The 27,008-nt window shown below is 37.5% G+C and overlaps 4 protein-coding genes across 4 annotated transcripts in view; all 4 read left to right on the forward strand.

Moving 5' to 3' along the window:
• The window catches only part of Rab3 (RAS oncogene family member Rab3), a 137,439-nt gene that overhangs the window by 81,037 nt on the left and 29,394 nt on the right, over positions 1 to 27,008 (forward strand). The gene's annotated exons all lie outside the window — the stretch shown is intronic.
• Positions 2,885 to 13,868, forward strand: LOC142239911 (uncharacterized). Its single transcript, XM_075311652.1, has 3 exons — positions 2,885 to 3,046; positions 3,119 to 3,593; positions 13,789 to 13,868. The coding sequence occupies exons 1-3, from the start codon at positions 2,885 to 2,887 to the stop codon at positions 13,866 to 13,868; spliced, it is 717 nt and encodes a 238-aa protein (XP_075167767.1).
• LOC142241503 (uncharacterized) lies at positions 18,858 to 26,166 on the forward strand. The gene is made up of 2 exons (XM_075313281.1): positions 18,858 to 19,280; positions 25,354 to 26,166. The coding sequence occupies exon 2, from the start codon at positions 25,356 to 25,358 to the stop codon at positions 25,956 to 25,958; it is 603 nt and encodes a 200-aa protein (XP_075169396.1). The 5' UTR covers positions 18,858 to 19,280; positions 25,354 to 25,355; the 3' UTR covers positions 25,959 to 26,166.
• Positions 20,061 to 25,301, forward strand: LOC142239913 (uncharacterized). The gene has a single exon (XM_075311653.1). It carries the CDS (start codon positions 20,061 to 20,063, stop codon positions 25,299 to 25,301), a length of 5,241 nt encoding a protein of 1,746 aa, XP_075167768.1.

Below are 27,008 nucleotides of genomic sequence, written 5' to 3' on the forward strand. Positions count from 1 at the left end.
GTCATTAGAGACCAATACTAACCCATATACCAAATTTCAGCCGGATCGAAAGAAATTTGCTTCTCTTAGAGGCCTCGCAAGCCAAATTTGGGGGTCCGTTTATATGGGGGCTATACGAAAAAGTGTACCGATATAGCCCATTTGCAAGACCATCCGACCTACATCAATAACAACAACTTGTGCCAAGTTTCAAGTCAATGGCTTGTTTCGTTCGGAAGTTACGTGATTTCAACAGACGGACGGACGGACGGACATGCTCAGATCGACTCAGAATTTCACCACGACCCGGAATATATATAATTTATGGGGTCTTAGATCAATATTTCGATGTGTTACAAACGGAATGACAAAGTTAATATACCCCCCATCCTATGGTGGAGGGTATAAAAAAAAAATTATTTTATATATTTCTCTCTACTTAGACTGAAGTACGGAGCCACCGTGGTGCAATGGTTAGCATGTCCGCCTTGCATATATAAGGTCGTGGGTTCGTTTCCTGCTTCGACCGAACACCAAAAGTTTTTCAGCGGTGGATTATCCTATCTCAGTAATGCTGGTGACATTTCTGAGAGTTACAAAGCTTCTCTAAGTGGTTTCACTGCAATGTGGAACGCAGTTCAGACTCGGCTATAAAACGGAGGTCCCTTGTCATTGAACTTAACATAGAATCGGGCAGCACTCAGTGATAAGAGAGAAGTTCACCAATGTGGTATCACAATGGACTGAATATTTAGTCTAAGTGAGCCTGATACATCGGGCTGCCACCTAACCTAGACAGAAGTATTTTAGTACTATAGGTTAAGGTACTAAAATACTTTAAAAACGTCTAGTATCGGAGTCACCAATTTATGGGTCACAGGAAAACAATACCACGTTCAATTGGTTTTTACAAAAGTTTTAATTTATTAAAAATTATTTACTCTATAAAAATAACTCGGGTTTTCCTTCCTGACGCTATAACTCCAGAACCCACGAACCGCGGTTTGTCATTCGTTATCTCGATTTACATCATTACCAGTATACTGCATTGGTTTGAGCCCCAGAGTACTTAATTCACATATTTGGTTTCTATAAACATATGGTTCTTGAATAAGAACTATATCTATGTCCCCTTTCATCAGGAGAACTTTTAAGGCAGCATATGCAGCCTTACAATGGTGAAGATTTATCTGGAGAATCCGTAGGACCATCGAGATTTTCAATAACCGTCACATAAGCCGCTTCAATCGAGTCATCAAGAATGTCCTCTGCAGAGATCTCGATGACTCTCGCAATAACCATAGGTTTAACTTTGGTGAGTTTTGAGGCTGTAGAAACCTCCTCTCGCATTCGGTGTCTATCCATGTCTGCATCTTTGGTATCGCCCTCGATTCGCAAGAGGATCCGATTATTTCTGATTCAGACAGAGGCTTGTCCATTTCCGAATCCTTTAGCGGACCATCGAGATTTTCAACAAACGTCACATCAGCCACTTCAATCGAGTCATTAAGAATGTCCTCTGCAGAGATCTCGATGACTCTCGCAATAACCATAGGTTCAACTTTGGTGAGTTGTGAGGCTGTAGAAACCTCCTCTCGCATACGGTGTCTATCCATGTCTTCAACTTTGGTATCTCCCTCGACTTCGCAAGAGGATCCGCCTACTTCTGATTCAGACAGAGGCTTGTCCATTTCCGAATCCTTTAGCTGATCGTTTTTATATACCTTCATTTGGATATAATGAAAGCCATAACATACACGGCCCTGGGACTTTGCTAGATGTGGCAAAGACTGAGTGTTCAATATAAACACTGCATGCCGTCTTGGTCCATCCACTTCATCCAAACGGCCAACCTTCCAATCAGCTATTGGAAGCTCTGGATTGCATTGTTTCAGTCTATTTAAAATAGATTCAGGGTCAGGAGGTTTTGCAGGTATCCACGCATGTGCTTTTGGTCTAGCCGGTATGTCTTTCTTCTCGACTAACTGTAGAGCAGCTCCTTCCCAAACTTCACCAATTAGTATCAAAGCAGCTTTAAAACATTCTATTGACCCCTGGGTTCTCAAATGCGACTAGCTTAAATCGTCCTTGATACTAACCAGCCTCTTGGTGTCGAGGATCTGGGCCGGGAAACTTTTTCAGCACCTGTGAGTAGACGCCAGACAAAGCATTATCAATTTCCCCCCATTTTTGCCGTCCAATGCTCCTTTAACATATTAATGATAGCCATCATAAGGCTGTCTTTAGCAACTGAGGCAAACGATCTTTGATTCCTTTTGGAGGATGGCAGCTCATCCGGTAATCGTTCCCTTTTTCCAGCCTCAAGAATTCCTTGAGCCCATTTTAAGGAATCACTTTGTTAAGCCGACAACGTGCTTGGGTCGACTGATCCTAATTTCTTTAGGATAAACAAAGCATTTCTGCGTTCCTTTAATCTCTTTCGTGAGGGATTACCTCCTTTTGATGCCGTTACCTTAGAACAGGTTCGACTTGTCAAAGTGTCGCCACCTGTCGACCCGTCTACAGGTCGACTAATTGGGCCTAACTCTTGGTCATTGTCCAAATTTATAACTCCAGTCGAAGCCCGTCCCCTGGGCCCTGAAGTTAGGAACCCAGTGGATGACTTTGAATTTCGCTGTTTGGTGGTTTAATATCCCACCACACTTGAAATTCGTAATAGTTACTTATTACGATGAGTTAGTCCGCTATTAAAAAAACACGTCCGTTCCGTTCGACGGTTGAATGACCCAGCGGCGAAGTAATAATATCTTTGACGGTTTGGTGATTTTGTTGGCAGGCGATTTCGGGCAGACGTTGCCAGTAGTTCCCCGTGGAATGCTTGAATGCTTGCCTGAAGGCATCATTTTTATGGAATAACGTAGAAACATTATCGCTAACCACTAATATGAGAGTTCCATTTCGGGATGATCAGAGTGCTGCACAATTTTCCAAACAATTGTTAGCTGTTGGAAATGGAAAATTCCCAGTTGATTGGACATCTGGATTAATTACTCTTACCAACGACTTTTGCCGATTTGTAGATTCTCAATTAGCTCTTATTGAAAATGTTTTTCCAAACATTAGTGAAAATTATCCGAATTATGCTTGGTTAAGTCAATGAACAATTCTTGCCGTAAAGAATAATGAAGTACACGCACAGAATTTCAGCATTCCATCAAAAATTGCTGTCGATATGGTAACATATAAATTCGTTGATTCCGTAACAAATCCCGATGATGTAGTAAATTATCCAACGGAGGTTTTGAACACTCTGGAGTTATCAGGATTGCCACCACCACATAACTTGCAACCCACAGTTGGTACAGTTATTATGACATTGCGTAATTTGAATCCATCGCGACTTTGCAACGGTACTCGACTTTCGGTAAAAAGACATATGCCGAATTTTACTGAGGCAACCGTTATTAACGGAAAGTACGAAGGTGAAAATGTATGTATTCGTCGAATACCAATGATTCCAATAGATCTTCAGTTTGACTTCAAAAGATTGCAATTTCCAGGTCGCCTTGCGTTCGCAATGACCACTAACAAGTCGCGAGGCCAATCGAATAGTGGTTGCGGGATAAATTTAGAAAATCATTGTTTTTCACATGGTCAGTTATACGTTGCGTGTTCACGAGTTGGGAAACCATCCGCTTTATTTGTGTTAACGTCAGACCAAAAAAAAAAAACAAAAAAATGTGGTTTACCAAAGAGCACTTCAATGAAACGGATGATTTGCAGACACGTACAACGTTTCAATTCAGTAATTAACACTTCAATTTTGTAATCGAAATAAATTCATTACTATTGTGAAATTAAATAAAATTTTTCCTTTTCAAATATAAAACAAAACAAGTAAGTAAAGTCTAAAGTCGGGGGGCCGCTATACTATACCCTTCACCCCTATGTAGGCCAAAATTTGTGTTACCATCTCAACTACTTCACATTTGCTGGAAGCTATGTAAAGGAGACAATTTTATTACTTTTACAAAATCTCTAGAATTAAAATTTAAATCGGCTAATGCTATCCAGTTAATTGGAGGAAACTTCCATTGAAAATGGGTCTAAAATGTGTAACAGTCTACCATATTTCTCCAACTCTGGTGTACGTATATATGGGAGCTATATATAATCTGAACCGATTTTGACTAAATTTGACATGTATAGTTAGAATGATAATTCTGCTATCTATGCGAAATTTCACGTAAATGGGCGTATAACTTGGTCCCCCTGGTCATATGAGTGAAAATCGGGCGGAAGATATCTATGGGAGCCATATCTAAATCTGAATCCATTTTGACCATATTTGGCACATACAATAGTATCGTTAAAAGTACCGCTTGTGCAAAATTTGAAGTAAGTCAGGGCAAAACTCTGGCTTTTGAGACCATACAAGTCCAAATCGGGCGAAAGATATATATGTGAGCTATATCTAAATCTGAACCGATTTTAACAAAATTTGACACACTTAGCGATACTATTAAACGTACCCCTTGTGCATAATTTGAAGTAAATCACGGCAAAACTCTGGCTTTTTTGGCCATATAAGTTCAAATCGGACGAAAGATATATGGGAGCTATATCTAAATTTGAACCGATTTCAGTCAAATTTACCAAGCAAATTTCACGATGATCGGTAGTAAACTTTGGCCTCTGTGGTCATATGAGTCTAAATCGGACGAAATATATATATGGGAGCTATATCTAAATCTGAACCGATTTGGCTGATATTTTGCAAGATTTTCGAGATTCATAAAATATTTGGATGTACGGTATTTCAAGAAAATCGGTTGATAAACACGCTAACTATGACCAAATCGGGGATAAATATATATGGCAGCTATATCTAAATCTGAACCGATTTTTTCCAAAACCAATAGCGATTGTCGCTGTCCCAAGAAACGGCCCTATGCCAAATTTGAGGACGATCGGACTTAAAGTGCGAGCTGTACTTTGTGCACAAAATTACATATACAGACAGACGGACGGACGGACAGACAGACACACAGACGGACATCGCTAAATCGACCCAGAATTTAATTCTAAGCCGACCGGTAAATGCACAAATTTATTATACCCTGTACCACAGTAGTGGTGAAGGGCATAATAAACAAGTATATACGGCCGTAAGTTCGGCCAGGCCGAATCTTATGTACCCTCCATGGATTGCGTAGAAACTTCTACGAAAGACTGTCATCCACAATCGAATTAATTGGGTTGTGGTATCTTAAAACTTCTTAAAATCGTTTTCTAAATTGTTAGTTAGACCATACGTGGTATATATTATACAAAAAAGTTATGTATAGTTAAGTCTACAAATAATTACGAATCGATATGGACTTTTGAACGGTACTTAGAGAGCCAGACTTGAAATATAGGGGTCGCTTATATGTGGGCTATATACAATTATGAACTTGATATGAACCAATTTTTGTTTGATTGGGGATCGATTTATCTGAGGGCTATATATAACTATAGACCGATAAGGACCTAGTTAGGCAGGGTTTTTAACGGCCATATACTATAACAATGTACCAAATTTCAACTGACTCGGATGAAATTTGCTCCTCCAAGAGGCTCCAAAACCAAATCTCGGGATCGGTTTATATGGGGGCTATATATGATTATGGACTGATATGGACCACTTTTGGCATGGTTGTTAAATATCATATACTAGCACCACATACCAAATTTCAACCAGATCGAATGAATTTTGCTTCTCCAAAGGGCACCAAGGTCAAATCTGGGGATCGGTTTATATGGGGGCTATATATAATTATGGACCGATGTGGACCAATTTTGGCATGGTTGTTAAAGACCATATACTAACACAATGTACCAAATTTCAGCCGGATCGGATGAAATATGCTTCTCTTAGAGGCTCCGCAAGCCAAATCTTGGGATCGGTTTATATGGGGGCTATATATAATTATTGACCGATATAGACCAATTTTTGCATAGATGTAGAGACCATATACTAACACCATGTACCAAATATCAGCCGGATCGGATGAAATTTTCATCTCTTAGAGGCTCCGCAAGCCAAATCTGGGAATCGGTTTATATGGGGGCTATATATAATTATGGACCGATGTGGACCAATTTTTGCATTGTTGTTAGAGACCATATAGTAACATCACGTACCAAATTTCAACCGAATCGGATGAATTTTGCTCATCCATGGGCCTGCGGAGGTCAAATCTGGGGATCGGTTTATATGGGGGCTACATATATAATTAGGGACCGATGTGGACTAATTTTTGCATGGCTGTGAGACACCATATACTAACACCATGTACCGGATCGGATGAATTTTGCTCCTCCAAGAGACTCCGCAAGCCAAATATGAGCGTCGGTGTATATGGGGGATATATGTTACGTAAAAGTGGTCCGATATGGCCCATTTACAATACCATCCGACCTACATCAATAACAACTACTTGTGTCAACACACAAAAAAATTTTTTTCTAATTCAATCACGAAATTAATTGATCCAATTAATTTTTTAATTGAAATGTCTTCAATCACGAAAATGATAGTATCAATCACAGTTTTAATTGGGCATAGAAAAAATTCTTGATTAAAATATTAATTGATGTCATTAGCAATTTTCAATTAATTTTTTAATTGATTCAATTAAAAATTTAATTGATTTTGAATGCAAACCCCAATTAATTTTTTATTTAAAAAGGTAACTATTTTCAATTACTTTCTGAATTGGCTTAGAGTTTTTATTTGGATTAAGAAATGTTCATCACTTTTTTTAACTGACTTAGTCTTCCGAATTTGATTAAAAAGTTAATTGTATCAATTAATTTTTTTAGTGAAAAATTTTAAAATTTTCAGTAATTGACTTAATTAACTTTATGTTCTATCTTGATTAAAAAGTTAATTGTATCAATTAATTTATTAATTGAAAAAATATTCAACTTCAATTAACTTTTTAATTGGAAATATTTTGGTGATATTTTTTTCTGTGAAGTTTCATGAAGATAATTTGTTTCGTTTGGAAGTTAGTGTGATTTCAACGGACAGAAGGACGGACATGCTTAGATCGACTCAGAATTTTCCCACGACCTAGAATATATATGCTTTATGGGTTCTTAGAGCAATATTTCGATGTATTACAAACGGAATGACAAAGTTAATATACCCCCCCCCCCATCCTATGGTGGAGGGCATAAAAAATGTGGTTTACCAAAGAACACTTCAATGAAACGGATAATTTGCGGACAAGTACAACGTTTCAATTCAGTAATTAACACTTCAATTTTGTAATCGAAATAAACTCATTACAATAAATAAAAAATTGTTCTTCATATTTTAATCACCAAACAAAAGCTAGCAAAGTTGATAACAAATTTAACAAATGAAGTTTTCTAATCGAAAGAAAAATAATCTCTGAAGAAAAGTATTTAAGAAAGAGCTAATGTAAATTGATTTGTTTTTTAACTTTCATATATATAAGAAGTGTGTAGGATTCACCACGGTACTGATACTAATATTTCATATACAATTTTTTAAAGAAAAATTCTCGGGAATTTACATATGTACTATTCCCATATGTCAATTTCCCATATTCCGTTCCCGGGAAAACCTCTAAAACACCAATACTACGGATCAGAAAGAAAACTTGTGTTCATGGTGGTATTTGTGAAATATCCCAAAATAACTCTTTGGTTGACAGAAAATGCACTTTCTTGGTATTTGTTCGCCCATTTTTCCGAGCTAAAGGCTGTTAATTATTTACTGAATGCTCTTTGGCTACCTAACTATGCTACAGTTCAAATGGGTACACTATAGCGTATACGTTATGCATGAGTTCACCATGTAACTCATACGCGTCCTTGTACACCGAAATTAATTTCTAAAATATTAGAAAATAATAATAAACAAGTAAGGAAAGTCTAAAGTCGGGCGGGACCGACCATATTATAGCCTTAACCACTATGTATACCAACATTTTTGATACCATCTTAACACCTTCAAATTTGTTAGGAGCTATATAAAGGTTTATATTGCCATATACAAATATTTTAATTTGAACCGATTTGGACAAGAGTTTTTCAACTTTCACAAAATGTCTAGAAGCAAAATTTAAATAATTTCGCAAATCTTTATTTATGATTTATAGGTCGATATGTACGAATTAGAGTATAGGTATATTTGAATCAATTTTGCCAGTTTTTGACTTAACAGTGACGATTTTAGAAGGAACATGTGGGAATTTTGGTCATATTTGCTAAAATCTGAAGAATATATATATGGGGGCTTTGTCTTATTCTGAGCCGATTTCGATAAAATTTGGCAAATATTGCTAAAATTTTAATTGAACTCTCAGTGCAAAACTTCAAAATGTTCGTAATGAGACTGTGTCTGCCGTGGCAAATTTTAATCATTTTTGCGAGTTTTCGACTTAACAGTGACGATTTTACAAGGAATATGTGGGAATTTTGGTCATATTTGCTAAAATCGGTAGAACATATATATAGAGGCTTTGTCTAATTCTGAGCCAATTTTGATAAAATTTGGCAAATATTGCTAAAATTTTAATTGAACTCTCAGTGCAAAACTTCAAAATGTTCGAAATGAGACTTTGGCTGCCGTGGTCATATGAATCTAAATCGGGCGAAAGATATATGGGAGTTATATTTAAATCTGAGCCGATTTTGACCAGATTTGGCATGTGTATGTTAGTTCTCTGTGCAAAACTTTAAGTAAATCGGAGTGCGTATATCGGCCGAAAGATATATATGGCAACTATATTGAAATCTGAACCAATTTCAACTAAATGTGGCATGCTTAGTAAAAATGTTACTTCAATTCCTTGTGCACAATTTTAAGTAAATCGGTGGGAAATTTTGATCTACGGTAGTCATATAACTGTAAATCGGACGACAGATATATATGGGAGCTATATCTAAATTTGAACCGATTTCAACCACATTCGGTATGCATATCATGTTAGTTGTACTCCTTGTGCAAAATTTTACGTAACTCGGGGTAAATCTTTGGCCTCTGGGGCCATAAGAGTGTAAATCGGGTGAAACCTATATATGGGAGCTATATCTAAATCTGAACCGATTTCAACCAAATTCGGTATGTATATTTATAATGGTAATTCCTGTGTAAAATTTTACATAACTCGGTGTAAAACTTTGGCCTCTGGGGCCGTAGGAGTGTAAATCGGCGAAAGCTATATATGGGAGCTATATCTATATCTGAACCGATTTCTACTACGTATATTTATAATGTTAATTCTACTCCCTGTGCAAAATTTCATCTAAATCGGAACAAGAGATTGGCCTTTGGGGCCATAGGTGTGTAAATCGGGCGAAAGCTATATATGAGAGCTATATCTGAATCTGAACCGATTTGATTGATATTCGCAAAATTTACGAGACTCACAAAATATTCAATTATACGAAATTGGAAGAAGATCGGTCGATAAATACGTCATTTATGACCAGATCGGCTATAAATATATATGACAGCTACATCTAAATCTGAACCGACCAAAATTAATAGGGGTCATCTGTGAGCCGAAAAAAGACCCTATGCCAAATTTGAGGACGATCGGAATTAAACTGCGAGCTGAAGCTTTGCATACAAAAATACATTAACAGACAGACAGACGGACGGACATCGCTGAATCGACTCTGAATTTAATTCTAAGTCGATCGGTATACTAAGAGATGGGTCTATGACAATTCCTTCTCGGCGTTACATACAAATGCACAAACTTATTATACCCTGTACCACAGTAGTGGTTAAAGAAAAGCCTTAATGCAAGAAATACCAAAAGTTCCATCAATCATGGTTGGGGGCAATATTAGGGTCTGGGGGTGTTTTTCTGGACAAATTATTGGCCGGATTCATAAACTCGAGGCTATTATGCTGCCGGAAGTCTACAAAAACATTTTGTCCAATGTGATATTGCCATAATCCGGGAAATGACGTCTACATGGATGGATTCACCGCTATAATGACCTCCATCAAATTTGATACACTTAATGATGCTATTAAATGTACTCCTTGTGCAAATTTTGAAGCGAGTCAGGGCAAAACTCTGTCTTTTGAGGCCATATAAGTTCAAATCGGACGAAAGATATATAAGTGAGCTATATCTAAATCTGAACCGATTTGGCTGATATTTTGCACATCTTACAAAAGCCTCAAAATATTTGGCTGGCCGAAATTTTGAGAAAATACGTTGATAAATACGTCAACGTTTTTTTTAAATCAATAGCGATTGTCTTTGAGCCAATGTAAAAACCTGTGCCAAATTTGAGGACGATCGGACTTAAACTGCGAGATGTACTTTGCACACAAAATTACATATACAGACAGACGGACGGACAGACAGACAGACGGACATCGCTAAATCGACTCAAAATTGAATTCTAAGACGATCGGTATACTAAACGATGGGCCCCAGACTTTTCCTTCTTGGCGTTACATACAAATGCACAAACTTATTATACCCTGTAGTGGTGAAGGGTACAAAAATATGTTGGGTTTTCCTTCCTAACGCTTTATCTCCAGAATGCATGAACCGATTTCCACGGTTGTGCATTCGTTGGAAAGGTCTCGGGCTCCGTAAGGTTTATAGCAAAGAAAATCAGTTTCAACGGAAAAGCGGGAAAATCTTTTGTTAAATTTGTAATATGAATTCATCACAGTTGTTTTTGTTATTATAAAATAATTTTGTTTTTTTCACATGAAAAATGTTCGGAGAACGTAGAGGGTAATCATGTGGTGCAAATAGGGTACCTCACTTTTTGATATCTGGTGGGGTAGGGGGACATAGCCCTTGCCCGACTCTTTCTCCGATTTGGGTGAAATTCCCAAGGAAAGTTAGGGGTGATGTCTAGACAAAGACCCGATAATTTATTATTCGATATTTGGTCGCGGAGGTGGACCACCCCTTTATACGATTTTTATTTAAAATACAATAAAAAATAAAAATTCTCTGATTTACTTGAGATCTACAGAATTTATTATGGGGTACCTGATTTTTTATTATTTGGACGGGAAGGAGACCACCTCCTTGTCCGACTTTTTGAAAATTGGAACAAAATTATCCAATTGGCTTGAAATTTTCAGGGAAAGTTGAAGGGGGCGTCTAGAAAGAGCAGCTACTTTATTTTTCGAAATTTGGTCGAGGAGGGGGCCTCCCCTTTGCCCGACTTTTTTTAAAGTACAGTGAAAAAAACTAAAAATTGTGGCCTTACTGAAATTTAACGGAGAACTTGGCGGAGATTATGAAATTTATATGAAGTATATGATTTTTTAATATTTGGCCGGGGCAAAATAAAGGGGCACAAGAAGAGTACATTTATCCTCAAGTACATACCGTGAAACAATTAAACTTTTCCAATTTACTTGAAATTTACAGATGATGTGGGGTAGGTTATATTGTTATAATGGATATCTGCCTGCTGTTTAAAAATTGGCCTTATAATTTGCTAGAGATTTTCTGGGACGTCTACACTATATATTTCGATATTGGGAAGGGGAGGGAGACCTCCTCTAAATCTGAAAAAAACTGGAATTCTCAAGTTTACTTGAAATTTACAAAGGCCGTAGGGGAAGGTTATGAAATCAATATGGTGTATTTGATTTTTGGGTATTTGAACGGGAACATTCTCCTTGCCCCACACTATGAATCTTGAAGGAAAGTTTATAGATTTTCTTGCAATTTGCAGAGAAAGTGACGCCCCTTTACAAAAAATATAGCAAAATCTAACCGTTTTACTTGAAATTGGGAGAAGATGATTAAATTTATACAGGGTATATGATTTTTCGATGTCTAGTTGGGGAAGGGGAATATAAAGTTGGGTAGTTTGTGAAATGAATATAGGGTACGTGAATTTATGATATCTGGTCGGCGAGGAGCAAAGGAGGGGGGTTCCCTTTTGCCCTTTTGGGAACTCGGTATATAATTTTCTCCCAGACTATTTTAAGTAAAAAACTTATATTTACATGAAGTTGACAAACCACGCTTGAAATTCACAGGAAATATAGAAGATTGTCCATCGATTTGAATACAGTACATTTAAAAAAAAAAATTGGTTGAAAGGAAACACCCCCTACGCGACGTTTGTTAAGCCAGTGCAATACATCTGCATAACCGCCCTATTTCTGTATATAAACGAAAAAGCAAGTAGTCCGTTTGTTTTAATGTACGAGACACATGTGTGGAAACCATCGAGTGATTAATCAGTACTTCAGTTTTTGTGCCAGACTTCCCCTAACCCTACTCTTTAAAAGAGTTCAAATCTTTTCAAATTTGTTTTCAGATCGAAGGATATAATTTATTAAGTTAACGAAAATATGCTTCGGGAGGCGCAGCGAAGCGGGCCGGGTTACGCTAGTGATAAATAAATAAAAATTGAGCTAATATTTCTCAATCAATGCATCATATTGGATGAATAATAGTTTCGGCTCACTAAAGGACACCTCCAAAATTAACTGATACACTGTATTAAGAATTTGTTGAAGCCAAATTTAAATTCGTTAGCAAATCTGGACAATCCGTTTTTATATATTTTGAAGTCCGTGAAGCCCAAACCAACTAGTGCATCGTCGCACTTTAAATACGCATATCAACCAGTTGAGAAACCTTTTACCTCAGAAGACTTACATTTTGGAAGCCACCGTGGTGCAATGGTTAGCATGCCCGCCTTGCATACACAAGGTCGTGGGTTCGATTCCTACTACGACCGAACACCAAAAAGTTTTTCCGCGGTGGATTATCCCACCTCAGTAATGCTGGTGACTTTTCTGAGGGTTTCAAAGCTTCTCTAAGTGGTTTCACTGGAATGTGGAACGCCGTTCGGACTCGGCTATAAAAAGGAGGTCCCGTGTCATTGAGCTTAACATGGAATCGGGCAGCACTCAGTGATAAGAGAGAAGTTCACCACTGTGGTATCACAATGGACTGAATAGTCTAAGTGAGCCTGATACATCGGGCTGCCACATAACCTAACCTAACCTACTCCAGAAGATTGATATTGCCAAACTGTTATCAATCCTATTCATGATCCAACGAACCAAGGATATTATCAGTATTTTATAAATTAATGCTGACCAGCATCGTATCTTCGTCAGCTACCAATTTATTTGTGACGTGATACCATACTTTACCCTATCGTTCTAGTTTATTGTGGACCACAGTATGGCAGTTGCAATTTGCCAATAGCCTTTTAAATATTAACATTCGCCCATAAATGTCCCTATGAAAACACAAACTCACCCTCTTCAATTTCAAAAATAAACTCAGATACACTCCTTATTTCCGTTTCCTATCGTTTGCCTTAGGTTAGGTTGTCATACAAAAGCTTAAAGTGTTCCTAGTTGGTTGGAGGTTAGTATCCGGTTTTAAGGTGGATAAAATACATTTGCGATTCTTCATTATTGCTCTCCACACTGTTACGTTGCACGTATTAGGGTTGTAGTCAATGTTGACTGAATGAGGACATACAAATGACATTTGCGCAATATTTTCCAGTTCAATTGAAAGATGAAAACAAATGACCTTGTACGAGTACATAACATTTTATCCCTTTTAATGCAAGTTTTCATTAGCCATGACGAGGAAAAGTGCAAGTAGAAGAGAAACCTATGGCAACAGGTATCGATAGGTTGAATCATTTATTCATGGGAGGAGGTGGTGGGAGAGAAGGGCTATTGTAGTTCAATCTTCATCATAATGACAGAATATTTAAGTGACTTTTATGATACTTTAATTAAGCCAATAATAAAGCCCATGAGTACAATTTTTAATTATAATCTACTCAAAGAAACCATGATACCATCAAATAAAATTAACGATGTAATTGGAGATGACAAATATCGCATGATGGATTCCAAGAATGTGTAATTTGTTTTCATCGTTATGCTAAAATAAATATAGAAGACTAGCGTAACCCGGCCCGCCTCGCTGCGCCTCCCGAAGCATATTTTCGTTAACTTAGTCAATCATATCCTTCGATCTGAAAACAAATTTGAAAAGATTTGAACTCTTTTAAAGAGTAGGGTTAGGGGAAGTCTGGCACAAAAACTGAAGTACTGATTAATCACTCGATGGTTTCCACACATGTGTCTCGTACATTAAAAAAAAACGGACTTCTTGCTTTTTCGTTTATATACAGATGGAGCCACCGTGGTGCAATGGTTTGCATGCCCGCCTTGCATACACAAGGTTGTGGATTCGATTCCTGCTTCGACAGAACACCAAAAAGTTTTTCAGCGGTGGATTATCCCACCTCAGTAATGCTGGTGACATTTCTGAGGGTTTCAAAGCTTCTCTAAGTGGTTTCACTGGAATGTGGAACGCCGTTCGGACTCGGCTATAAAAAGGAGGTCCCTTGTCATAGAGCTTAACATGGAATCGGGCAGCACTCAGTGATAAGAGAGAAGTTCACCAATGTGGTATCACAATGGACTGAATAGTCTAAGTGAGCCTGATACATCGGGATGCCACCTAACCTAACCTAACCTATGCAGATGTAAAAAGGACCGGCTTATCAAACGTCGGGTAGAGGGTGTTTCCTTTCAACCAATTTTTTTTAATTGTACTGTATTCAAATCGATGGACAATTATCTACATTTCCTGTGAATTTCAATTTCAAATCATAAAATTATGTACCGAGTTCCAAAAGGACAAATGGGAACCCTCTCCTTCGCTGCTCCACTACCAGATAGCGTAAATTCATGTACCCTATATTCATTTCACAAACTACCCAACTTCACTATTCCCCTTCCCCAACCCCAATACCCTGTATAAATTTAATCATCTTCTCCCAATTTCAAGTAAAACGGTTAGATTTTGCTCTATTTTTTGTAAAGGGACTTTACTTCAAGTTTCATAGTGTGGGACAAGGAGAAGGTTCCCGTCCAAATACTCTAAAATTAAGTACCCCATATTGATTTCCCCTACGGCCTTTGTAAATTTCAAGTAAACTTGAGAATTCTAGTTTTTTTTTTTTTTTAGATTAGAGGAGGTCTCCCTCCCCGTCCCAATATCGAAATATATTGTGTAGACGTCCCATAATATCTCTAGCAAATTATAAGGCCAATTTTTAAACAGTAGGCAGATATCCATTATAATAATATAACCTACCCCACATCCTCTATAAATTTCAAGTAAATTGGAAAAGTTTAATTGTTTCACGGTATGTACTTGAGGATAAATGTACTCTTCTTGTGCCCCTTTATTTTGCCCCGACCAAATATTAAAAAATCATATACTTCATATAAATTTCATAATCTCCCCCAAGTTCAACGTTAAATTTCAGTAAGGCGACAAACTTGAGCTTTTTTCGCTGTACTTTAAAAAAAGTCGGGCAAAGGGGAGCCCTCCGTCCTCGACCAAAAATCGAAAAATAAAGTAGCTGCTCTTTCTAGACGCCCCCTTCAACCTTCCCTGAAAATTTCAAGCAATTTGGATAATTTTGTTCCAATTTTCAAAAAGTCGGGCAAGGAGGTGGTCTCCTTCCCGTCCAAATATTAAAAAATCAGGTACCCCATAATAAATTCTGTAGATCTCAAGTAAATCAGAGAATTTTTATTTTTTACTGTATTTTAAACAAAAATCGTATAAAGGGGTGGCTCACCTCCGCGACCAAATATCGAATAATAAATTATCGGGTCTTTGTCTAGAAATCACCCCTAACTTTCCTTGGAAATTTCACCCAAATCGGAGAACTATGGCCCAATTTTGAAAAAGTCGGGCAAGGGGGATGTCCTCCTACCCCACCAGATATCAAAAAGTGAGGTACTTTATTTGCACCAAATGATTACCCTTTACGTTCTCCAAACATTTTTCATGTGCAAAAACAAAATTATTTTATAACAAAAGCAACTGCGATGAATTCAAATTATAAATTTTTGTAATGTGCGCTGTATTTAACAAAAGATTTTCCCGCTTTTCCGTTCAAACGAATTGAATTTTCTTTGATATAAACCTTACCAACGAATGTAATGGAGTTAAAGCGTCAGGAAGGAAAACCCGACTTAATTTTATATATTAAGGTGAGTATTAAGTTCGAGTTTAGCCGCTAAATTTCACTAAAGTGAAAACTAAATCAGTAAAAAAGCCATAAAATTATACATATTTGTTGCAGATTTCATTACAACTTGATGGGGAATATCCCAAAGCAAATTTTCACATAGTTTGTATTCCTTAAAATGGATTATTAAAGAAAAGTAATCGTGAAAAATGACGATTTTAGCGGCTAAACTCGAACTTAATACCCACCTTTAGATTTGATATTAATTGTAAAATTACTTTCTCATTACATATCATATTAAAATATATCTACAGTCAAGAGAGAGAGAGAGAGAGAAAGAGGGATTGACAACCATAACCAGCGTTGCCCCAAAAAAAATCATATTTTGGATCAACATTTTTCTACATAAGATTGACAGCCATGACCAGCGATGCAACAAAAAATTTTATTTTGAACCAACATTTTTCAAAAATACGACCAATATTTAAATTTGTGGAATATTCTATAAAATCAACATAAAACAGAGAAATTAATGTAGGATATTTCCTTTGTTTCTTGTCTCACCCATAAGTAAACCACAAGTCCAAAGGTTTCCAAAAAAAATTGCAGTTTTTTACAAATTTTGGTAACGCAAAAACGAGTAATTAAATTACTTTGACAAAAAAGTTGGCACAGTAATTTTAAACAAGTTTATACGACCGTAGAATTTTTAAAATAATATTTTGAAATTTTTACTCAAAAGTAATTTGCAATTTGTTTTTACAAAGAAACAGGTATTTGAAAACGTTCTGAATGCAACGCTATTCAAATTATTGAAACTGTAAAAATTGTCGTGGCAAAATCGGATATGTGTGATATGAAATTGATAATAGTATGCATATAAAATTTGGCACAAAGTTTGTCTTAGAATATTTCTGATTCAATATTCAAATTTCTGACCGATATTACCCTTTTTGTAAGGAATATGCATTCGTAAATACGAACATTGTAAAAAATATGGAGTAAATTGTTCTAAAAGTCGTATACTAGTTGTTTGGTCAAAAACTAAGTATATTACTAAGATTTACGACGTTTTTGACGTCTGGTAAAATACGTCGCAAATGTATGTCCAATACCTTACAGTTTACGACCGACCATCTCTGGTTCTGATATAACCTCTATAGCCATGTATTTTTCGGGCTCAAAAAATTATTAAAAATTTAAGAAAATCGGATGATAAGATCGACTTCTAGAAACACCTTCCGTTTATATAATTTTGTTTTTACTTTAAAGAAACGAAACATTTTGAATTGGTACTTTGGATCATTTTCTTTTCAAATTATAATAACATGTGTCAAAAATATATATATCCTTAATTTAGTTGACCTTTTGTTTTAATTAATTTATTTATTTCGGCTTGAGGTCCTTTTCTAATTGTCAATTTACTTTCTTTAGGAACGGACGAAAACTTTTTCTGCTGCTTTTTGTTTATGTGTTAAAATTTTAATTCCCCGTCGAAAACTGACGATGATAATTGAAATATTGGGAAAATACATTTTATTTTTATTTAATCAATTTAATCAAAACTCGAAATAAGAAATAAATAAACAAAACTATATAATTTTATTCTGTTTTTACAGATTCGTTTTTGAGGGAAAGCTATGGCACTGAACGAAGAGTTTTCATTTATGAGAAACAAAATTTCAGATATTAACAACAATTATAGAAAAATAGAAAAAAAATTGACAAAATTTTATACGAGTATAGAAATAAAATTTTGACAAAATTTTCTATAGAAATAAAATTTTGACAAAATTATCTAAAGAAATAAAACTTTGACAAAATTTTCTATAGGAATAAAATTTTGACAAATTTTTCTACAGAAATAAAATTTTCTATAGAAATAAAATTTAGAAAATAGGTTTTATGTAGAAATAAAATTTTGACAAAATTTTATTTCTACATAAAATTTAGAAAAAAGGTTTTATGTAGTGTAGAGTTAATTGTTGGTTTTTATTTATTTTGAATTTATTTTACAAGCTGACGCTACTACGCTTGTGTTCTTTTTGAAATGCCAATAATAACTGAACTCACTGGCTCTTGTGCAACGCTAGCTTAGGGAGATATTTGTTGTACCAACTCTTTCTTACAAGAAGAAGAAGACAAGCGTAGTAGTTCTGTATATTTCTTAACAACTATAACTACATACATACAGACAATGGGATATTTGCACTTACGAATTAAAGTATGCTACTGTGGGGAAATAATAATGTTTATAACTAATATGTATACTACAATTCGGCCTTCCTGACAACAAGGATCACCTGATACTTCTGTTCGTATTATATTGTTATTTACCTTTAAACTTTCTTAAATTGTACCTATGTAAATTTACATCATGCATATTCTTATCGCTAGCATTGTCCCTCAAATTGATATCTTCTTCGCGTTCACTCAAAGTATCTAAGCTATTATTTCTAAACCAAGGTTTCATATTCTGTGTAGCCCAGACTCCTTTATAGGGTATTCGACTCCTTTGAAATCCCTCCACATCCTCTATAATGTACCGATCATTCTCTAACACTTTTTTCACCTCGTACGGACCCTTGAACTTTGGCAACAATTTCCGGGGTGCCCCAACGCTACAATCATAATTTCTTATCATAACATAATCACCTTCTCTGTAAATCGTGGGTTTCTTCCTTTTCAGGTTCACATAAGATTCATTATACTTCTGAGCTTTCCTTTGCTTCTCCATCGAAATATCTCTAACTTTATCTAAATTTTCTCTATTATCCTCCAAAATATTTTCCCTTAAATTGTCTGAAAACTTCCCTCTCTGGTTCATGCCAAAAAGCACAACACTAGGGTGGTGTTCAGGTTGACACCCTGTTAGATTTAAGTTTCATGAATTGTAAAATACACCCCTGAATTATAACGATATCTGAAAAAATGACAAATGACTTATCGAAACTTTCTCTTACTTACTCTCTCGCTCAAATACCCGAAGGTACGAATACCCCCGCCAATAAATTAAATTTTAATTTATTTTTTTTTTAAACCCGAAATTTAATTGTGTTTTTATTTATTCCCCCCCTCATTGATAAATTATTTTATTTAATTCCCCGCCTTTTCATTGGTCCTTCGAACCGGATTAAACCGCCCGAGATTTAAAATAAAATAATTTATCATTGAGCTTCTCTTTTTAGAGCCCGAAAATCAATTGGTTATTTTGGTATTTTTTACCCCCTAAATTATTGGCTATCACCATTGTTTTCCCCTATAATATTCATCATACCAAGGTAAGGTTGTTGACATTTATTAGTGGTGAAAATAAAGTAAACAAAAGTGCAAGAATATCAATAAAATAAAAGAAATAATAAATACAAAGTCACTCTTTCGTTTGCCTGTGTGTTGTTGTTGTATTTTCATTTGCCCATACGCTTTGGTTTCTAACAACCAAACGAAAACAACAGCTTGCATTATTACCCCCACTCCCGTCTCTCTTATAAAGTAGTGTGGTTGACTGTTATACGGACATACGTGTGTGTGTTGCATTCAATTGTACTACATGTTGCATTGCATGTTCGAGTGAGTTGTAACTGAACATTGCACAGTGGGCCCGATAGGAACAAAAGTTGTTCATTAAATAATTTTGAAAATTATTTTACATTGAAAAATAAATATTCAAATTAATTATTTTAATTGATTAATTATTGGAAAATATTGCAAGTAAAAGGCAATTGTGACTGTTTCGTATAATAAATAATAGTGATATCGAACTAACCCCGTAGTTTCACCCGTTTGAAATATTTTTGATTCTTGCACATTGTATCGTATACTAATACGTAGTTTTGTTGCACAGTGGTGTTGGTAAGACCAAAATTGAAATATTTTTTAATTTACGAAAAATATTCAAAGGCATTAAATATTTGTTTATTGCCAATAATAAAAAAAAAATCATAACTTTTTTTAATTTTTTGAACCCTATTTACGTTTGTTGTTGGAATTGAGTTCTGCAACCCCGTTTTCATACCAAATTAAACTTTTTACTCGAAATTTGAATTTTATTGAAAATAATAATGTCTGATATCAAGAATTTGATTAAAAGCGCAGACCGCTTAATTGATTTGGATATGTTCGTGACTTCGCTCAAGGAGGATGATCACACCGTCCACAGCCTCAACATTCATAAACAGGAAATTATTCGACTTTGGGAGAATTTCCGTGAAATTTATGAGGAATTGTGTGACACTATGGGTTCTAGTGATGATATTGCCAAAGTTAAGGCAAAATATATCGCAACATATAAGACGTATGTGCGTGGACTAGCCCTTATTGAGTCTTTAATTGAAAAGCTCAATGCGAAGAAGAAGTCGTCTAGTTCATCCCTTCCAATTCACCTTCCCCCTTGTGATACTGAGATTTTTTCTGGTGATTATAAATCTTGGCCTACGTTCAGAGACATGTTCTCTGCCCTATATAAAGATAATGAACATATCAGTAATATTCAGAAAATGTATTATCTGATGCAAAAGACGGAAGGTGAAGCCCGCGATATAATCAAAACATGTCCGATTACTAATGAGGGTTTTCAGATGGCTTGGCAAAATTTAGTCGATCGTTATGAGAACAAAAGGGTTCTTGTAAACGCCCAACTCAAGATTTTATTCAATCTTGCACCCGTTTTAAAGGAATCTGGCCCCTCTATTAAGCAATTGCAGCGTACTATGAGCGACTGCATAACTAATTTGTCTCTTTTGGGCATTGATACGAAGAATTGGGACGTTATATTTGTTTTCATATGTTCCACCCGTCTTCCTGAAGTTACCCTAGGACATTGGGAGCAATCTCAAGGGTCAAGTTCTGACCTACCTAAATGGGAAACAATGGATAAGTTCTTGACTGCTCGGTATCAGACCCTTGAGTCCGTCTTTGACATTAAAGGCGCCCATAATATTTCGACGTCTTCTGGTCCGAGTTATGTAAGGAAACCTACTAGCCCAAAGAGAAAGTCAATTACTAATAATAATGGTAATAGAAGTTTTAAGAGCTTCTCTACTACTATACCATCTAATCCTCAGCAGAAATGTCCTCTTTGTTCCGAATCGCATCCCCTACGATTATGCGAAGAATTTCTTCAAATGTCGGTTAACAATCGATTGGAAACAGTCAAGCGACTCAAATGTTGCACGAATTGTCTGGCTTCGTCGCACACTTTTAGCAATTGTAAGAGCTCAAATATATGTTTCTTCTGCAAACAAAAACATCATTCTCACTTGCATAGAAGGGAATCCTCAGCACAAGTAAGTCGAGATTCGAGCTCACGACCTGGAATGACCCGCGATATGGGAAATCCAGCCCGATCAGCTTCTGACGATGTTCCTTCTACATCAGAGGCTGCCCGTTCGTTGCAAACTTTTGCAACTGCTATGGAAACATCACAGTTTTCTACAGTTCTTTTGGGAACTACTGTGGTAGATTTGTGTTGTCATGGCGTGAAGTGTTCTGCTAGAGCATTGATCGATCCTGCCTCGCAAGCAACTTTTATTTCCCGAAAGTTGCAAAAGAAACTTGCTTTGCCGATATTCCCAGTTACTTCTGCGAATATTGTTGGCCTAAACGGCACGATATCGGCGAAGTCTACTAATGTTTGTAGGATCTCTTTGTGCTCCCCTATTGACCCAACTTTTGAGTTGTCGACAGATGCGTATGTGGTTGACAAGTTAACTGGTCGTTTGCCTACTTATTCATTGTCACAGCTACTAGATGTAGATCTGCCCGAAGTCACGATGTGTGATCTAAAGTGTTCTCATATGGACCTTTTACTGGGTGGTGATATATATTCTCGGATAATGCATACTGATGTTCATAAGCACCCTAATGGTGATCTTATTGCCCAGAAATCAGTTTTCGGTTGGATCGTGACTGGCAAAGTCTCCCAAACCAAGCCCCTACAGTCGGTGGTATCATTTTACAGCCACATAGAGTTGAATGATCAACTTGCTAGGTTTTGGGAAATCGAAGATGTACCGAAAGTATGCACTATGTCAGAAGAGGATAGATGGTGTGAGGAATTATACCTACGAACGACTTATCGTAATGATAATGGTCGATATGTTGTTTCACTGCCTTTTAAGCGTGAATACCCCAAAGATTTGCAACTTGGTTTGTCCCGGAATATTGCCATTTCTCAATTTAAGCGAAATGAGTCGCGGTTAATGAGAAATCCCGAGCTGAAGATTCAGTATGACAGGGTACTACAAGAGTACGCTGATTTGGGACATATGACCATGGTTGATGAGAATAAGGTAAATTCTTCTAATACTGTGTATTATTTACCCCATCACGCTGTTTTCAAGCCTGACAGCGCCACCACTAAATTACGTGTGGTGTTTAATGCTTCCAGTGTCACTTCTAATGGCGTTAGTCTTAATAACGTATTGTATACTGGACCCGTTCTACAAGCAAATCTAATTGTTTTGATTCTCCGATGGAGATTATTTAGATTTGTCTTCAATGCCGACATCGAGAAGATGTATAGGCAAATTCTGATTCATCCCGATCAGGCGTTATATCAGCGAATTGTTTTCCGTCTAGCCCCTGATGATATAATCCAAGATTTCGAATTGAACACGGTCACATTTGGTGTGAACTGTGCCCCATATCTTGCTATTCGGACCCTACTTAGACTTGCTGATGACGTCGAGGGTGAGTTCCCGACTGCTGCGGAGATAATACGTTCGCAGATGTATGTCGATGACATTTTGGCAGGAGCTCACAGTTTAGATGATGCCATGAAGAGCCGTGATGAACTTATGGAAGTTCTAGGTTCTGCTGGGTTTAATCTAAGAAAATGGACTTCTAATGTGCAGGGTCTTTTGTTAGATTTACCCCCCGAATATTTATTGGATAATGACTTTTTGAATATTTCCAATGAAAGTACCGCCAAGACTCTGGGTTTACGTTGGAACGCTGGAAAAGATGTTTTCTTTTTCAAGTTGGTTTCAGCCCCTACTAGATCTTCCGTCACCAAACGAGCTGTTTTGTCTGCGATAGCTAAATTGTTCGATCCAGCAGGTTGGCTGGCCCCTAAGATAATAGTTGCTAAGATTATAATGCAACAAATTTGGAAGGATAAAACAGATTGGGACGAATGTTTGAAACCCATGACTCTGAATAGATGGTTTGCGTTTTTGGACGATTATAGTGAAATCGAACGGATAGAGATCCCCCGATGGGTTGGTTTCAGCCCAGACCATGAAGTTCAGCTTCATGCATTTTGTGATGCTTCTGAGAAAGCATATGCGGCTTCACTATACGTCCGAATTAAAAACGCCCCTGGTGATTATGTCACGCATCTGCTCGCAGCACGAACTAAGGTAGCGCCAATCAAGGTTGAATCCTTGCCCCGTTTAGAGCTCTGCGGTGCAACTCTATTGGCTGATATGGTTGAGACTATTCGCTCCGAGCTGAGTCTCCCAGAAATTGAGACATTCTATTGGACTGATTCGACGATAGTTTTGTCGTGGCTTCAGAAGCCCCCGTGCCACTGGCCTACGTTTGTTGCGAATCGAGTAGCTAACATCTCTACGAAAATCGGTACTAGTAATTGGCATCATGTTCTGTCACACGATAACCCCGCTGATATAGCCTCGAGAGGTTCTTCAGCGCGCGATCTTCTAACAAATAACCTTTGGTGGAAAGGTCCCGCTTGGTTATGTCGCCCTCGCTCCGAATGGCCAAAATCTACGTTTAGAATCATGACGAATCTTGAAACTAAACCGATTCAAGTCAATTTGAACCAATTATCCCCTCCTGAGGATATTTTGGCCCGTTTCTCTGATTTATCCAGAGCCCTAAGAGTTTTGTCATATGTATTCAGATTCTTTCATCGAATACACCAGAAGTTTAAATCGACACAGACGCATTCATCCTTCAACTTGGAACAGGGTGAGATCAACTTTGTGAAAGGTCGTCTTGTTGTCCTCTGCCAGCGTCGACATTTCCCTGAATATGTGGCGCTGGAGAACAATACGCAGTTATCTCGAAAGAGCCCTCTGTTGAATTTCAATCCGTTTATAGATTCTGTTGGATTTATGCGGATGAATGGTAGACTTGCGCGTTCCCCTACTCTCACCTATGACGAGAGATTCCCCAAAATTCTACCCTATGATGCCCGGTTTACCAGATTGTACCTGGAGTACATTCACAAGAATACGGTGCATGGTGAAAATGCATTAATGTTGAGATTAATGAGATTGGAATTTTGGGTACCCAGATTGAAGAATCTCGTAAGGACAATCATCCATAATTGCCGTGCATGCGTATTGTTTCGGAAGAAAACTGTAGACCAAATTATGGCCGCTCTTCCCCCTGAGAGAACTACACTGTCTCGCCCGTTTACATGCACTGGAGTCGACTTTGCAGGCCCCTTTGATATAAAGACCTACATTGGTAGAGGTTGCCGTATCACTAAGGGATATGTGCTTGTGTTTGTCTGCTTTGCGACTAAGGCAATTCATTTGGAGGCGACAAATGACATGTCGACTGATTGTTTTATTGCTGCATTCACCCGATTTTTCTCCCGAAGAGGCTGCCCTTCTAAGATGTTTTCGGATAATGGGACATCTTTTGTAGGAGCTTCTAATGTTCTTGGTAGAGACCAAGCACGATTTCTCGCTGAAGTGAAGCAAAATCTTATTTCGCTTAACGCCTTCCAATTATTAGAATGGAAATTTATTCCCCCTGGTGCGCCACATATGGGTGGTCTTTGGGAGGCAGGAGTTAAGAGTTTCAAGACTCATCTTAAGAAAGTGTCTCACGCTCAGAAGTTTACTTTTGAAGAGTTCAGCACAATGCTAGCTAGAATCGAGGCATGCCTTAATTCTAGGCCCCTTAGTCCTATGAGCGATAATCCAAACGATTTGGCTCCTTTGACCCCAGGACACTTCCTTATAGGTTCTGCCCTTCTCTCCCCACCGGAGCCCGACACGGCAATTGAGTCGTTAAGTTATGTGAATAGATGGCAGAAACTTAAGGTCCTTTCTCACTCTTTCGCCAAAAGGTGGAAAGAGGAATATCTCGTTGAACTCCATAAGCGAAATAAGTGGAAATTTCCTCAAAGAGATTTTGCCGTTGGTGACCTGGTAGTAATCAGGAAAGATAATTTGCCTCCACCAGAGTGGAAAGTAGGTAGAATCGAAAAGATCTACTTAGGCCCCGACAACAAAGTGCGAGTTGTTGACATCAGGGTTGGAAATTGTACTATTACAAGGCCCGTTGTCAAACTCGTACTACTACCTGTTGATGGACAAAATTAATAACATTTTATTTTCTTTGTGTGTGTGCTGTCCCCATTTTTCGTATTTCCAGACATGTCTGGCCCATCACGTCGTCTCACAAATGAACGCCCTGAGGCAGATAAAGACGTCACCCAACGCACGAAGAAGGGTAGTGAGGTGCGGTGTAAGATATGTTTGCAGCCTCACGTACTTCGTCTCTGTCCTCGTTTTCGTGCGATGGATTCGGCAAAACGTCGGAGAACAGTGATGAAGCTCGGCTTTTGCTTCAACTGCTTGGCGGAGTCCCATAAACGCTTGAATTGCAAGAGCCGTGAAAGATGTATGGAATGCTGTGGTGAGCACCATACGATGCTCCACCCGAGGTTTGTTGGGAAGCGTGAAAATCACCCCAGTGCCGTCGCTAGCCGACCCCAGAATTCTAGGAAGGCCACGGAAAAACCTAAACCTATGAAGAAAACTCCACGACGAGACACCCACCAAAGGCGCTCGCTAGATGCTCGTAGCAACACCAATGCAGCCAATAGTATGTCGACAAATCCGGAATCGCATCAACCTCGAGCCGCCGGCGGACGATGCACCTGTGGTCACAATCCGGTCAACACTTCCACTGTTAGCCCCAACACCGGCAGTGGACCTGCTACGATTGTGATTCACGTCCATTCTGGGTCCCATTGAATTTATTTATTTATGTTTTTTGTATTTGTATGTCCATTGAATTGTAAATTGAATTCTCGTTTTTTTATTGTCCCCTAGCTCCTGCTTGCCCCTATGTTGCATTCCTGCAAGGGGGGCGGGATGTTCAGGTTGACACCCTGTTAGATTTAAGTTTCATGAATTGTAAAATACACCCCTGAATTATAACGATATCTGAAAAAATGACAAATGACTTATCGAAACTTTCTCTTACTTACTCTCTCGCTCAAATACCCGAAGGTACGAATACCCCCGCCAATAAATTAAATTTTAATTTATTTTTTTTTTAAACCCGAAATTTAATTGTGTTTTTATTTATTCCCCCCCTCATTGATAAATTATTTTATTTAATTCCCCGCCTTTTCAGGTGGTTATCGATCATTCTGTGATTGGTATTATTGAGCACAAACTCAACGGTTTCTACAACATTGTCCCAACTTCTAACATTTTCTGAATCTAATAATTTAGCAATCATAGGGCCTAGGTTTCTATTCACCCGTTCCACTTGCCCATTAGCTTGTGGTGAACCTGTGGCTATTCGAATGTGCTGAATATCGTTGTCATCAACAAACTTTGAAAATTCGGTCGACGTAAAGCTTGAACCTCTATCCGAAACAATATATTTTGGCCTGCTATAGTATCGAAAATATTCCTGTAGAGCTTTTATGACCTCCTTGGTATTGGTAGTCTTTGTCGGGTAAAGCCGAACAAATTTAGAAAATGAATCTATTACTACAAATAAATGTTTCATTGTCGCACTTCTATCCACTGGACCATAGTGATCAACATGGATCATCTCAAAGGGTTTGTTGGAGTTCGGAATGTTATGCAAGAAGCCTTCAATCTTACCATTCTTTGACGAGAATGCTATACATTTCAAACAATTCTTGATATGATCTTCCACCTTTGCTCTAATATTCGGAAACCAGTAAGTTCTATTTATTAGTTCCGTCACCTTGTTAATTCCTATATGACCCATTTCATCATGATATTTGTATAGCACATGAGCCTCCATTGACGCCGGCACATAGA

Source organism: Haematobia irritans, chromosome 5, assembly GCF_050003625.1.
Source record: "Haematobia irritans isolate KBUSLIRL chromosome 5, ASM5000362v1, whole genome shotgun sequence".
NCBI lineage: Eukaryota > Metazoa > Arthropoda > Insecta > Diptera > Muscidae > Haematobia > Haematobia irritans.

Bases quoted from the DNA above. Each gene is read 5' to 3' on its own strand.
- LOC142239913 (XM_075311653.1), top strand. From the start codon at position 20,061: ATGTCTGATATCAAGAATTTGATTAAAAGCGCAGACCGCTTAATTGAT.
- LOC142241503 (XM_075313281.1), top strand. From the start codon at position 25,356: ATGTCTGGCCCATCACGTCGTCTCACAAATGAACGCCCTGAGGCAGAT.
- LOC142239911 (XM_075311652.1), top strand. From the start codon at position 2,885: ATGAGAGTTCCATTTCGGGATGATCAGAGTGCTGCACAATTTTCCAAA. The intron at 3,047-3,118 runs GTTTTTCCAAAC...CTTGCCGTAAAG, and splicing joins AATTAGCTCTTATTGAAAAT to AATAATGAAGTACACGCACA. The intron at 3,594-13,788 runs GTCAGTTATACG...ATCTACTCAAAG, and splicing joins AAATCATTGTTTTTCACATG to AAACCATGATACCATCAAAT.